Source organism: Panthera onca, chromosome C1, assembly GCF_046562875.1.
Source record: "Panthera onca isolate mPanOnc1 chromosome C1, mPanOnc1 haplotype 2, whole genome shotgun sequence".
NCBI lineage: Eukaryota > Metazoa > Chordata > Mammalia > Carnivora > Felidae > Panthera > Panthera onca.
This window is the reverse complement of record NC_138346.1, coordinates 141,444,337-141,457,484: the sequence shown is the minus strand read 5'-3', so window position 1 is coordinate 141,457,484 and position 13,148 is coordinate 141,444,337. Positions and strand designations below refer to the sequence as shown.

Below are 13,148 nucleotides of genomic sequence, written 5' to 3'. Positions count from 1 at the left end.
CTGAATTTGGAGCTCAAAAAACTAGAAAGTCTCTTTTGTAATTCACACTGGACTTTGAAGATAAAGGTCAGAGTCTTGAGAGGTCTTCTTTTCACATGGATAGTTGAAGAAGAGAATGCTAATAGAGGGTTGGGATTTTTCAATGTGTGAAGAAAGTATTTATTTTATATTTTAAAAATCCAAGTATTCTTTTCTCTAGACCAGAGAGAGAGAGAGAGAGAGAGAAATGATCATAGGTATCAGAAAAAAGGACGGAGAACAACGATGAAAGGCTGTGCATTCTATTAGACTTAGTCCCTAAGACAACTCTATGAACCTAAATGCTTAACAAGAACTGAATGCTGAATACATTATGGAATACTCACACAATGAAATACTACATAATGATGTGACTGAGCAATTTACAATTACGTGCAATAGATCAATCTCAGGATATTGGGTTTCGGAAATATACCAGATGCAAAATAGTACATTCTGCATGACTCACTGACAAGAAGTACAAAGCAGAGAAAGCTAATCTATGCCATTAGACATCAGGATGGTGAGTACTTTGGGACATAATGACAGAAAGGGAGCACCAGGAGGATGTCAAAAGTCAGTGAAATGTTCTGTTTTACAACCAAGGGGCTGGTTAACATGGGTGTGTTAAGTTTGTAAAAATTCAGTGTAGCTTCAAAATTGCAACAAGTCTATGAGAATATAGTTATTACCATTTCCATTTGCACATGGGGAGTCTGTGGTTCTGAGAGGCTGATGACCTGGTCAAGGTTGCACATTTCTTAAGTGCTAGAGTCAGGATTTGATCTAGGCGGCCTGCTTCCAGGGCCCAGGTACATAAAGATTCTGAGGAGTTTCTGTTGCTGCATATCCTGGCAACATTTGATGTCAGTTTTTTTGGATTTGGGCCACTCTAATAGGTGTATAGAGGTATCTCGTTGTTGGAATTTGCAGCTCCCTAAGGATATGTTGTACATATTTTCATGTCCTTATTTGCCAACCGTATATCTTCTTTGGTGGAGGGTGTCTGTGCAGATCTTTTGCCCATTTTTTTTTAACTGGATTGTTCATTCTCTTATTGTTGAGTTTTAAGTGTTCTTTCTATATTTTAGATAACAGTCCCCATCAGATATATCTTTTGCAAATATTTTCTCCTGCTCTAGGTCTTTGTCTTCTCATTCTCTTGACAGTGTCTTTTGCAGAACAGAAGCTTTTAATCTTAGTGAAGTTCAGTTTATCAATTATTTATTTGATGGTTCAGGACTTTGGTCTAAAATAGTCATTGCCAGGGGCACCTGGGTGGCTTGGTCGGTTAAGCGTCCGACTTCGGCTCAGGTCATGATCTCACGGTCCGTGAGTTCAAGCCCTGCATCAGGCTCTGTGCTGACAGCTCAGAGCCTGGAGCCTGTTTCAGATTCTGTGTTCCCTCTCTCTCTGCCCTTCCCCTGTTCATGCTCTGTCTCTCTCTGTCTCAAAAATAAATAAACATTTAAAAAAAATTAAAAAAAAAATAGTCATTGCCAAATTCAAGGTCACCTAGATTTTCTCTAATGTTATCTTCTAGGTGTTTTATAGCGTTGCATTTTATATTCAAGTCTGTGCTCCACTTTCAGTTAACTTTTTGTTGGGTATAAGGTCTGTGTGTAGATACATTTGTTGCTTGTATGTGGATGTCCAGTTTTTCCAGTGCTAATTCTGAAAAACTATCTTATCCCCATTGCATTGCCATGCCTCATTTTTCAAGAGTTGATTGGCTATATTTATGTGGGTCTATTTCTGAACTCTCTATTTTGTTTCATTTACCTTACTTTTTTTTTTTTTCTCCAGCACTACCCTGTCTTGATTACTGTTACTTTATAGTAAGTCTAGAAGTTGGATAATTTTGTTATTCTCCTTTAATATTGTATTGACTCTTCTAGGTCATTCACCTCTTTATATAAATTTCAGAATCAGTTTGTTGAGATCCACAAAATAACTTGCTGGAAGTTTCATTAGGATTTCATTAAATCTATAGATGAAGTAGAGAAGAATTGACATCTTGACAATATCGAGTCTTCTTACCCATGAGTATGGAATATCTCTCCATTTATTTAGTTTTTTTAAAATTTCTTTCATGAGAGTTTTTTAGTTTACTTCATATAGATCATGTACATATTTTGTTATATTTATACCTAAATATTTAAAAAATTGGTTCTGGGGAGCCTGGGAGGCTCAGTGAGTTGAGCATCAGACTGTTGATTTCAGCTCAGGTCATGATCCCAGGGTCTTGGGATTGAGCTCTGCATTGGGCTCCATGCTGAATGTGGAGCCTGCTTAGGATTCTCTGTCTCTCCCTCTGCCTCTCTCCCCCACTTGCATTCTCTGTCTCTAAAATTAAAAAAAAAATTTAAGAAATATATAAATATCTCCTAACAATTTTTTTATTCTAATGTAAATGATCTTTGTGCTTTTAATTGTAAATTCCATTTGTTTGTTGTTGGTGTATAGGAAAGCAACTGACTTTTATATATTAACTTTGCATCCTGTAACCTTGCTGTAATTATTTATTAGTTCCAGGAGATTTTTATTGATCCTTTCAGATTTTCTGCATGGATAATCATGTCATAAATGAAAAAAAAAAACAGTTTTATTTCTTCCTTTCCAATATGTATACCCTTTATTTTATCTTCTTGTCCTATTGCATTCGCCAGGACTTAAAGTGTGATATTGAGAAGAAATGGTAAGAGGGGACATCTTTACCTTATTCCTTATCTTAGTAAGAAAGTTTCTAGTTTTTACTTGTAGGTTTTTTGTAGATTAAAAAAAAAATCAACTTGAAAAAGTTCTCTTTTCCTGGTGTGTGAGAGTTTTTATCACGAATACATGTTGGGTTTTGTCAAATGCTTTCTTTGTGTCTATTGACAAGATAATGTGATTTTTTTTTCTTCTTTAGTCCTTGATGTAATGGGTTATGTTAACTGAGTTTTGAATGTTGGATCAGCTTTGCATCCCTGGAAGAAACCCTACTTATTGCAATTGGTCATGCTGTGTAATTCTTTGCTGAATTCAATTCGCTGATACTTTATTAAACTTTTTGTATCCATATTTAAGAGAGATGTTAGTCTTTGGTTCTCCTTTTTTGTACCATTTTAATTTGGTTTTGGTATCAGGACAATGTTGTCTTTATAAAATGAATTAGAAAATACTCTCTCCTCTTCTATTTTCTGAAAGTGATTATATAGAATGAGTGTTAATTGTTCTTTAAATGTTGGGTAGAGTTATCTAGTGAAACCATATAGACTTAGAGATTTCATTTGGGGAGGTTTCAAGATTACAAAGCCAATTTCCTTAATAGTTATGAGCTATTCAAATGGTCTATTTCATATTGACTAATTTATGGTTGTTTGAGCTTTTTGAGGAATTGGTCCATTTCATCTAAGTTGTCAAATTTACGTATGTAGAGTTGTTCATGATATTTTCTTATTATCCCTTTGATGTCTGTAGGGTCTCTAATGATATCTCCTGTTTCATTCTTGATATTGGTAATTTATGTCTTTCTTTCTTTCTTTCTTTCTTTCTTGTCAGTGTTGCTTGAGGTATGTCAATTTTACTGATCTTTTCAAAGAACCAGCTCTTTGTTTTATTTATTTTTTCTATTGTTTTTCTGTTTTCAATTTCATTGATTTCTGCTTTTACCCTTATTATTTATTTTATTCTACTTGCTTTGGGTTTATTTTGCTCTTTCATCTCTAGGTTCTTGAGGTGGAAGCTTAGATTATTAATATAAGACTTTTCCTTTTTTCTAATGTATGTTTTTGGTGCTATATATTTCCTGCTCAGCACTGTTTGAGCCATGTACCCAAATTTTGATATGCTGTATTTCCATTTTCATTCAGTTCAATCAATGTATTTTTGTTTGTTTCTCTTGCGACTTCTTCTTTGGCTTGTGTCTTACCTAAGTGTGTTGTTTGGTTTTCAAGTGTTTGGAAATTTTCTTGTCATCTTTATTTATTTCTAGTTTGACTCCATTGTTTTTGGAGAGGCACTTTGTGTGATTTCAGTTTAGATTTGTCTTATAGCCTAGGACACAGTCTATCTTGGCATATGTTTCACAAGTACTTGTCAAAAATATGTGTTCTACTCTTGTTGAGTGGAGTGTCGTATCAATGTCTCTTAGATCTTATTGGCTGATGCTCTTGTTGAGTTCTTCTGTATCCTTACTAATTTTCTGTCTAGTTGTTCTATCAATTGTTAAGAAGGGGGCCTTGGGACACCTGGGTGGCTCAGTCAGTTGAGCATCCAACTTTGGCTTAGGTCATGATCTCATGGTTCATGAGTTGGAGCCCCACGTTGGGCTCTGTGCTGACAGCTTAGAGCCTGGAGCCTGCTTCGGATTCTGTGTCTCCTTCTCTCTCTCTATCCCTCCCCCACTCACATTCTGTCTGTCTGTCTCTCTCTCTCTCAAAAATAAACATTAAAAAAAAAAGAAAGGAACCTTGAAATTTCCATCTGTAACTATAAACCTGTCTATTTCTCCTTGAAGTTCTATCAATTTTTTCTTACATATTCTGGAGCACTGACATTGGTACATATGTTTGTTTTAATACACAGACTGTGAGGAAAGACTTAGCTAAAACAAGGACATGAACTTTGTCCCATGGAGTGACAGGCTGATATGACTATGCCAGGCACCTGAGAAGGACAAGCATTTAAGGTACAAAGGGCAAGTTCTTACTTCACTGGACAAACCATCACTTACCAGATGCCTCTCGATATTGCTATTTTCTGACTGAAATCTCTGAAATGCATCTTAGGATAGAAGTCTCCAAATTCTCCAATGCCACTTATGATTATCTTGAAATGGAGTCAACCCCACGGTTCTTAATAAGGGCTCTTAAAAATGAGTTTTTAAATGTGAACTGATTTATTTAACTCAACTAGGCATTATGATTTCCATTTTTCAAATAAGGATACTGATGCCCAGAACATTTAATAATTTGCCAGTGGTCACCCCACCAAGGTGACTGGGTCCAGTCCAGGAGCCTGTTTCCTCTTCACTCCAAGCGGTCCCTGCTGTTTGGTTCCCTGCTGTTCAGGAGACTGTATTTGCAAAGTCTGGGTGGCTACTTTGTGCTAGGCTCCGAGGGGGATAGAGGAAAACAAGACAGGGTTTTTGCTCTCAAGCACCTCACGATCTTAAAGCCTCAAGTGCTACCATTTAAACAGTAGTTTAATTCTTAACTGCTCACGTTTCTTGTTGTCTTCACCTATTCACCCTCAGCAGAGGAGGTAAAGCCGTGAAAAGATGGATTGTCTTTCCGCGGTGTTGATGAATGACTTGGTGGAGTATAACGTGAGGAAACAGTCTGTACTCCTCACTGCTTTAACAAGAAACGACGTGTTTCTTTAAATAGCCGATCCTTCTCGGTCACTTAAGGTATCATTTGATTTAACAAGTTTAACGTGCTACAGGTTTTGGGGGGAAACGTACATTCGGTTTTAACCTTTAATCCGATGGCCGAGTTGAAGGAAGCCCAGTCCTGACAAGACTGTGTCCTGTGGCACAGGCTATGGGGAACCACTTGGGTCGCTGTTCACCTTAACTTTCTCGACAGGTGTTTTGCTGGGCACACGACCTCCCTGGAAAACGTCTGGTCCAACAGGCCCTCACAGAACCATTCCCCTCAAAGCAAATCCTGTCCCTGCCCTTTTACGCCTTGGTTCTCGCAGCCCACAGTTTATTTAAATCTTTCATTTCCTTTGAGGGTCAGAGCCAGAGCCACAGCTGCGCGAAGCCCTCCTATCCCAATCCAGCCTGTGGGGGTTTCCAGCCTGTGGGGGTTTCCTCCCCCGTAGTACAGAATGGAACTTCCTGTACCCTCACTCAAAAACATAGGAAGAGCACAGCATAACGGTTAAGACTTCAGGCTGTTACTTAGGCTTCTGGATTCAAGTTCATCATTTACTGGGTAAGTTATCTCAGCCTCAGTTTCTTCATCTGAAAATGGAGATAGACTCCACAGGTTAAATTAACTCCTAGGAAAGTGCTTGAGCAACCAAACGCCCGTCAAAAGCTGAACAAACAGAATGTCATAGATACATACAAAGGAATATTATTCAGCCCTTCAAAAGAACAAAATTCTGTCACATGCTACAATGTGGATGAACCTTGAGACATTATGCTAAATGAAAGAAACCAGACACAAAAGGACAAATACTGTGTGATTCCACTTAAACGAGGTAACTAGAAATAGTCCAATACATGGAGACAGAAAGTAGAATAGTAGCTACCAGGAGCTGGAGGAAGGAGAGAAAGGGGGTTCTTTTTTGTGGGGTATGGAGTTTCAGTTTGGGGTGAGGAGAAAGTTCTGGAGATGGATAGTGGTGATGACTGCATAGCAATGTGAATGTACTTAATGCCACTGAACTGTGCACTTAAAAATGACTAAAATGGCAAGTTTTAACAAAAAAAGTGCCTGATGGCACAAAGACATTCTGGATTCTATTTTCCTGGCCATGGAAAATATTTATAATAATCTTCTAAAACCATTATATTTCAGCACCCCTATGTGTAAGTTATGAATCTTGGAGCAATCATTACCCACAAGTTGAGAAATGTCACCCTAATCCAACTTCAGGAGACATTTACCTATGTTGCTAAGCATTTATCTGGAAATTTTCATAAACAGTGGGGAAATACACACACACACACACACACACACACACACACACAGATTCCAATAGCATTTATAGTGCATAATCACAACTAAGAAAAAAGTTCTGGGGCACCTGGGTGGCTCAGTCATTTAAGCATCCGACTCCTGATGTCAGCTCAGGTCTTGATGTCCAGGTTGTGCACTCAAACCCCATGTTGGGCTCCATGATGGGTGTGGAGACTACTTAAAAAAAGAAGAAGAAAAAGAAAAAATGAAGAAAGAAAAAAAGAAAAAAATTTCAGGAAAAAAAGGACTGGAAGGATATTCACCAAAATGACAGAAGCTATATTCATTTTCTCTTCACATTTAATATATATCTGTAGTTTTCAAATTTTAAGAAAGTGAGGAATTTTTAGAAGTGCAGAAGTTACTTTTACAATCAATCTCTCTCCCCTCACCCAGGCCTCCCCCTGCCTCTCTCTTCAGGAGGTCCTTCTCCTTTCCAAGCAGAATACCTCCCTGTGGGCCAGAGCCTGGGTAGAAATCTTTGTGGGATTGGCAATGGCCATCTATGACTTAAATGATGGCCTTGAAGTCCATGGTGGGCAATGAGTTCCTCAGGACAAAGGTACGATATCAATTCAAGAGATCCTAAACTATATTTTAATTTGATAATAGAAACAATAAAAGCCTAAAAGTTTCATAAACACAGGTTTATCCTTTTCAAAGCAAATGTTAAATTACTAAGATATCTTAGATTTTCTTCTCTTCTATTATATGTAACTAGCCCTGGGAAGACTGTCGATTCAATTCAGCGCATACTCATCACTTACTATAGACGAGGCGGTTTGAAGGAATGCAAAGCTGAACTTCAAACCAGTGGAAGAGAAAATGTAAGTACACAAATAATAATATCACAGTTTGGAATATGGTCAACTCAGCAAAGGCAGTCAAATGCTGTAGGATGTCCATAATAATATTTTATACATTTAATACTTTGGAGTCATGATAAAGATTATAAATATAACTATTTGGGTTTTCTAAGTAGCCAATCAAATCTTTAACCATTAAAGAAATTCACTGGAACAAGTAAGGTTTTCAGTGAGTGACATTTCCATTTGATTTAATTTTCAGAGTTAAGCATCTCAGTCTGTAATGATTATTCTGAGCTGCTATAGAAGTGTAACTCATTCTTTGATTCTCTAACATTTTCTTCTCAGTAGATGTGCTCAGATAAATTATTTGCCTTTGCTTCTATATTCCAAAACCTTTTTCTATGTGAGACTTATTCTGTTAAGATAAGATTAAATCTCCATTTCACAATTTAAGGAAAGTCTGATTCCCTCCCAAATGTGTCTGTCAAGCCCTTGGGTAAGACAGTGTGGTCATGCTACTGATGCGACCGCTTACCACTGTCACCTTGGATGGGTCACTTACTTCATTTTTCTGGGCCTTTATTTAACAATAGGCCTTGAGTGGTTGTGATATGTCATCTACTACTCACTGTTGGTTTGCCAGAGACTAGAAGAGGTGGTCTGCAAAAAAAAAAAAAAAAAAAAAAAAGACACTGAAAGTTAGTCATTTCTGTTCTTATAAGTTCTTGGAGCCTCTGTTCCACCAAGCATGACAGCAGGCTCTTATCTTGTCTCTCTTGCATTCTTGCTCCTCCCAGCTCTCCCTTTCACTCCACCCCTTCCCTTCAGGGTTCCCTGAAGATTTCCAAACTTTACCATTATGAAGAACAATTCCATTTCTTGAACCCTTTTCACAAACTCAGTTTTTGGTTTACTTTTGCAAAGCCTTACCAATTAAGATACTCAATTCACAATGCAAATATAGGATCAGGTATTCATCAAACGTTATAGGAGAAAATAGCAACTTGTATTTTGCATGGATGAAGGTGTCAACTGGACATTGTCAAAGGTATGTGATATTCACTTTTTGTAGATAATCCATGTTCATACAAAGGTAGCTGCAAAATAATTTGTAAGCAATTTATTCTGGGTGTATGCTAAGTTTTTCTAAAGATGTTTTGCATTTTAAAATAATTTTTAGGGAAGAACTTATTAGTAAAATACTGATTTGTGAAGTATATGTTGGCATATTATATTTTTTACAAGATCTTCCTCAGATTTTTATAAAAAAAGAATGTGTGGAATGACTTTAACTTTCCGTCTTACAGCTCGTCATACTTTTTTTTTAAGATTTATTTATTTAGTTTGAGAGAGAGAGAGTGGGAGCATTAACGGGGGAGGGGCAGAGAGAGGCAGAGAGAATCCCCAGCAGGCTCCGTGCTATCAGCTCACATGGGACTTGATCTCATGAACTGTGAGGTCATGACCTGAGCCAAAATCAACAGGCAGATGCTTAACCAACTGAGCCACTTAGGCACCTCATCACCACGTTTATTTGAAAGTACAGTCCATGTACAGAGCAAGAATTTGATCTCAGGTGTTTACACAATCTACATTTCCTCATTTGATGATCTGGGGTTATTTATTCTAGTGCCACAGTTTCGATTATATCTTCCACCTGAATCATGCACAAGTAGGTATTTCTGATTTATCCCCTAAGGGCAGCATCTGCTGGCTTCCTGCTGAACATTTTCCCTTGGTGTACATGCATCTCCAAACCAAACCATCCAGAGCAGAAGTCATCTTTTGACCCCAGACACCCCCACCTAGCGTTCCTATTCTACTCTGCCTCTTGTGGCCATCACCTTGAGTAATTACCATCCTCTCAGTCAATCAAACTTGAAATCTGTGTAATCTCCAGGTTTCTCTAAAATCTCTTGTCAACTTGTTGATTCCATCTCCAAAATGCCTTTTGAATTTTTTCCCTTCTTTCTACTCTTAACCACTATAGCAACTACCCTCACGCAGGCCTCATGCATAGATCTCCTTTCACCTTTGGTCCTCTCCCACACATGGTGCCTAGGAAAGTGTTTCCATAGATTCCACAGTATGGTTGTTCTCTTTGCAATCCTCATATGACTTCCTATCACATATAGAATGAAGTTCAAACCTTGTATTCAAAGCCCTTTAAATCTTTTTTTTTTTTTTTAATTTTTTTTTTTAACGTTTATTTATTTTTGAGACAGAGAGAGACAGAGAATGAACAGGGGAGGGTCAGAGAGAGGGAGACACAGAATCTGAAACAGGCTCCAGGCTCTGAGCTGTCAGCACAGAGCCCGACGTGGGGCTCGAACTCACAGACTGCGAAATCATGACCTGAGCCGAAGTTGGCCGCTTAACCAACTGAGCCACCCAGGCGCCCCCAAAGCCCTTTAAATCTTGACCTCAGCCATGTTTTCAGACTCATCTTCAATTTATTCAAAAATATTAAGTCCACTATGTGCAAGGTGCTCTGCTGGGCCCTAATGGTGAGCAACACCAGACATAATTGCTGGTTTCACTGGGCTTCCTCGGGAATATGTTCCCCTGCATCTCTGAATTCAGTAGCCCCGAATCACTCATCGCTAGCCAGGTATGCTTTAGGCTTTCCTCTCTATAGGCTTGTCCTCCACCTGGAATGTCTTTTCCTTCCCCATAGTCACCTGTTGAATTCTTCAAAGACCTAAATCTTGCTTCTTCCAAAATGCTTCCCGGATTTCCTCTTCTGTTTATTCATTATGGTACAGAGTAAAAACTACAAACCTTGTAGCCAAAAAACAGTAGGTTCAAGGCCTGTTTCTGCTACTTATTGACCATGTAAACTGGAGCAGATGACATAGTTCTGCAAAGCCTGTTTCTGCATCTATAAAATGGAGGCAACAGTATCTATCTCACATGGTTGTTCTATAGATTAAGTAATACAGATAAAATAATATAATGGCAGACAAGATGGTCTCAGTCTATCTTTTATGTTATACATGTGTAGAAATGAATGGTTATTCTATCCCCGTAGAGGTGTTAATAATAAACAGTCCAGATAGATCACAGTTTTTCACCATGGCAGTATCACTTTACCTGTTTTTTGAGTTGAATATTGCTATCATATATTTAATCCTTACTCTGACCCAGTCATTGTATGGAATCTCATTTAATTATCGCCAATCCTATGAAGTATGCATTATCCCCTGTGTTTGATATTGCTTATTAGCAAAACAACATCTATTTCCACCCTCTTCTGTGCTTTCCCTGGCATTAAAGGGACTGGAGATTACGAACTACATTTCTGGATGCAATTTAAATTCTGCCAATAAGATACACTCAAGATAATTTGGAAACGGTAGAGAAGGTTGAGGGAATTCACCCAAAAGAGAGGCAGATACGATGGCTTGGGCAAATGTGAGTTTTTGCAGATCTGGTCAGACTCTCTGTTCTACCAGTAGTGCCCAGCCTTGGAGGCTATTTTTTCCAATAGCTCCACATAAAGAAAATTTGGAGAAGCACTCTACTTGGCTCATTTTGTGTGCCTTAACTAACTACTTTGTTTATCCCATAACCGACCACTGTGGCCAAGGAAAGAAAGCTCCCTAAGAATATGCAGCTCCATTTGGATCAAGTGGCCATAGAAGATAGAGGTACAGTTCCTCTAAATAAGTGGAGTAACACAGATACGGCCCCTGAAGAATCATCTTGGCCTGAGTTTCCGAAAAAACAGTCTTGCAAACAGGTTGTTTGTTTAAGAAGGGATCCTAAGGAGTAGGAGTGAGAGTCTGGAGGAATAAGACAGGGAAGGGGAAAAAAAATAACCCTAAAATTCCATGACGCATTATTGATTTGGCGATCACTGTGGGTAACTGGTACTCAATTCTACCAGCATGTATTATTACTTTGATTTGTTAACTTGGCTGAAGGAAGAAACCTAGAGATTCTTACTTCACAGGTTGGGGGACCAATGTGAAGGCACTGTCAGCTACTAAGTATATGTGTCCCAACTATACGCTCATAAATGAGAGAAATAACCACAGGGTGGATCCAACAGATCTGCTGAACCCATAGTGAGACATATTTGAGCTAGGACTCCATTTATCACTTGGCCTCCCTATGACCCCATTTTAAGCGGAGAATAACAAAGGTACTTCAGGTCTCTTGATTCAGTACGAACACATAGCCCTGGTCCCTATATTCAACAGTTCTTAAAAAGTCTGACAATTCCTTTTTGCCAGTGCATATTTACCCGATGAACAGTCTTATATCCCTCTGGGAAAGGATCATGGTAGTGTTTATCATATGCAGTAGCATTGCATTGTCTTTCCTCAAAGGGATCTGCCTCTCCCTCAATGAATGGGCTTTGGGTCCGGGAAGTGACATACTTAGAAACTGGGTAAAGGGCTCTTTTTCTCTGAAGTAAGAGCTGGTGAAGATTTCTGTTCTCTAGCTCTCAATTTTTCTGTTTTATTATATAAGTCAAGTAACATTCTGGTTGGCTCTCCATCTGGCTCACCCCTAGGAACACCATGGTTTGTTGGCTAATTCCTGAGGGTCAAAGTATACTGAGTACTACTTACTATAGCCTTGCTGCCCATTAGGACATATGCCCCCTTTATTCTAACAGGTAAACACTGCCATTGGTCTCTGCCATTCCAGAATCCTACCATTTCCTCGATAGTAGGAATCTCAGTTTCATGGCAACATCTTCTGTCAACCCCAGCCTATACAAGACAGTTGTCACAGAGCTTCTCAAATTAACTGGTATCCCTTAGCAATGTGTTCCTCACCGCGTTAGTGAGGTAAGTGTCCTCTGGTTCCTCCTGGGGAACGCTATCAAGTATCGGTTTCTCTGATCACAGATAATAACCTCATTCTAATATTTTTATATCCCCCAATCTTCAGACCCCTTCCTCAGTGCTATGCCAAGTCAGTTTCAGCGCCTCCATCTCATTTATCCTAGGCTATCAGAGTGTGCAAGCTTCAAAGAGCCTTCTCAGCAGCATGTTGGACACATTACTGGTGTCCTTGACAGAACACTGAGCTCCAAGTCATGGAGAAGTACTCCCAATGTCAATAAGCTATAATCCACCCAGCTTTCTATTCCTGCCTCCCACCACCATCCTCAATCCAGTATGCTCAAGATCCCTGCACATGTGTCCCCCAGATTCCTAAAATATTCCTATTAACTAGGTCCTGCAATTTTGGGGGTGCATAAGCCCTTCTTCTTGGCACAAGAATGGTATTTCTGCTCAGGGGGTTATGAAGTCTTACTGTAGTAGTCAGCCTGAGGAAGAAAAGTATTATCTAGAGAAAAACCTGCCTCAGGTGTGATCTTTCAAATGTCTCCAGACCGGGAGAAGTTGCTCTCTTCTACAAAGGTCAAGAGCTAGTGAATAGAGAGCTGGTCTCAGTTGCCACTATGGAAGAAGGTAGTCCACTTCATTTATTGTAGATCTGTGAGAAGCTAGCTCTCCTCCAATGGACTGACATTGGCAGGGATGGTCTATATACCTTCTGGCCAGGTTTGTGCCATGTGGGAAGTTCATAAAAGGATATAAAATCCTGGGGCACATGGCTGGCTCAGTTGGTGAAGTGTGTGACTCTTGATCTTGGAGTAGTTGTGAGTTCAAGCCCACAA

At 39.0% G+C, this 13,148-nt stretch overlaps 1 protein-coding gene across 1 annotated transcript in view; it reads left to right on the top strand.

The window, feature by feature from the left end:
- Positions 1 to 5,822: 5,822 nt before the first annotated feature.
- The window catches only part of ABCD3 (ATP binding cassette subfamily D member 3), a 114,743-nt gene continuing 107,417 nt past the window's right edge, over positions 5,823 to 13,148 (top strand). The window contains exons 1-3 of the mRNA XM_060622200.3: positions 5,823 to 5,945; positions 7,420 to 7,525; positions 9,207 to 9,356. Coding sequence (XP_060478183.2) covers positions 7,524 to 7,525; positions 9,207 to 9,356 — 152 coding nt within the window. The 5' untranslated portion in view covers positions 5,823 to 5,945; positions 7,420 to 7,523. The remainder of the gene's footprint in view (positions 5,946 to 7,419; positions 7,526 to 9,206; positions 9,357 to 13,148) is intronic.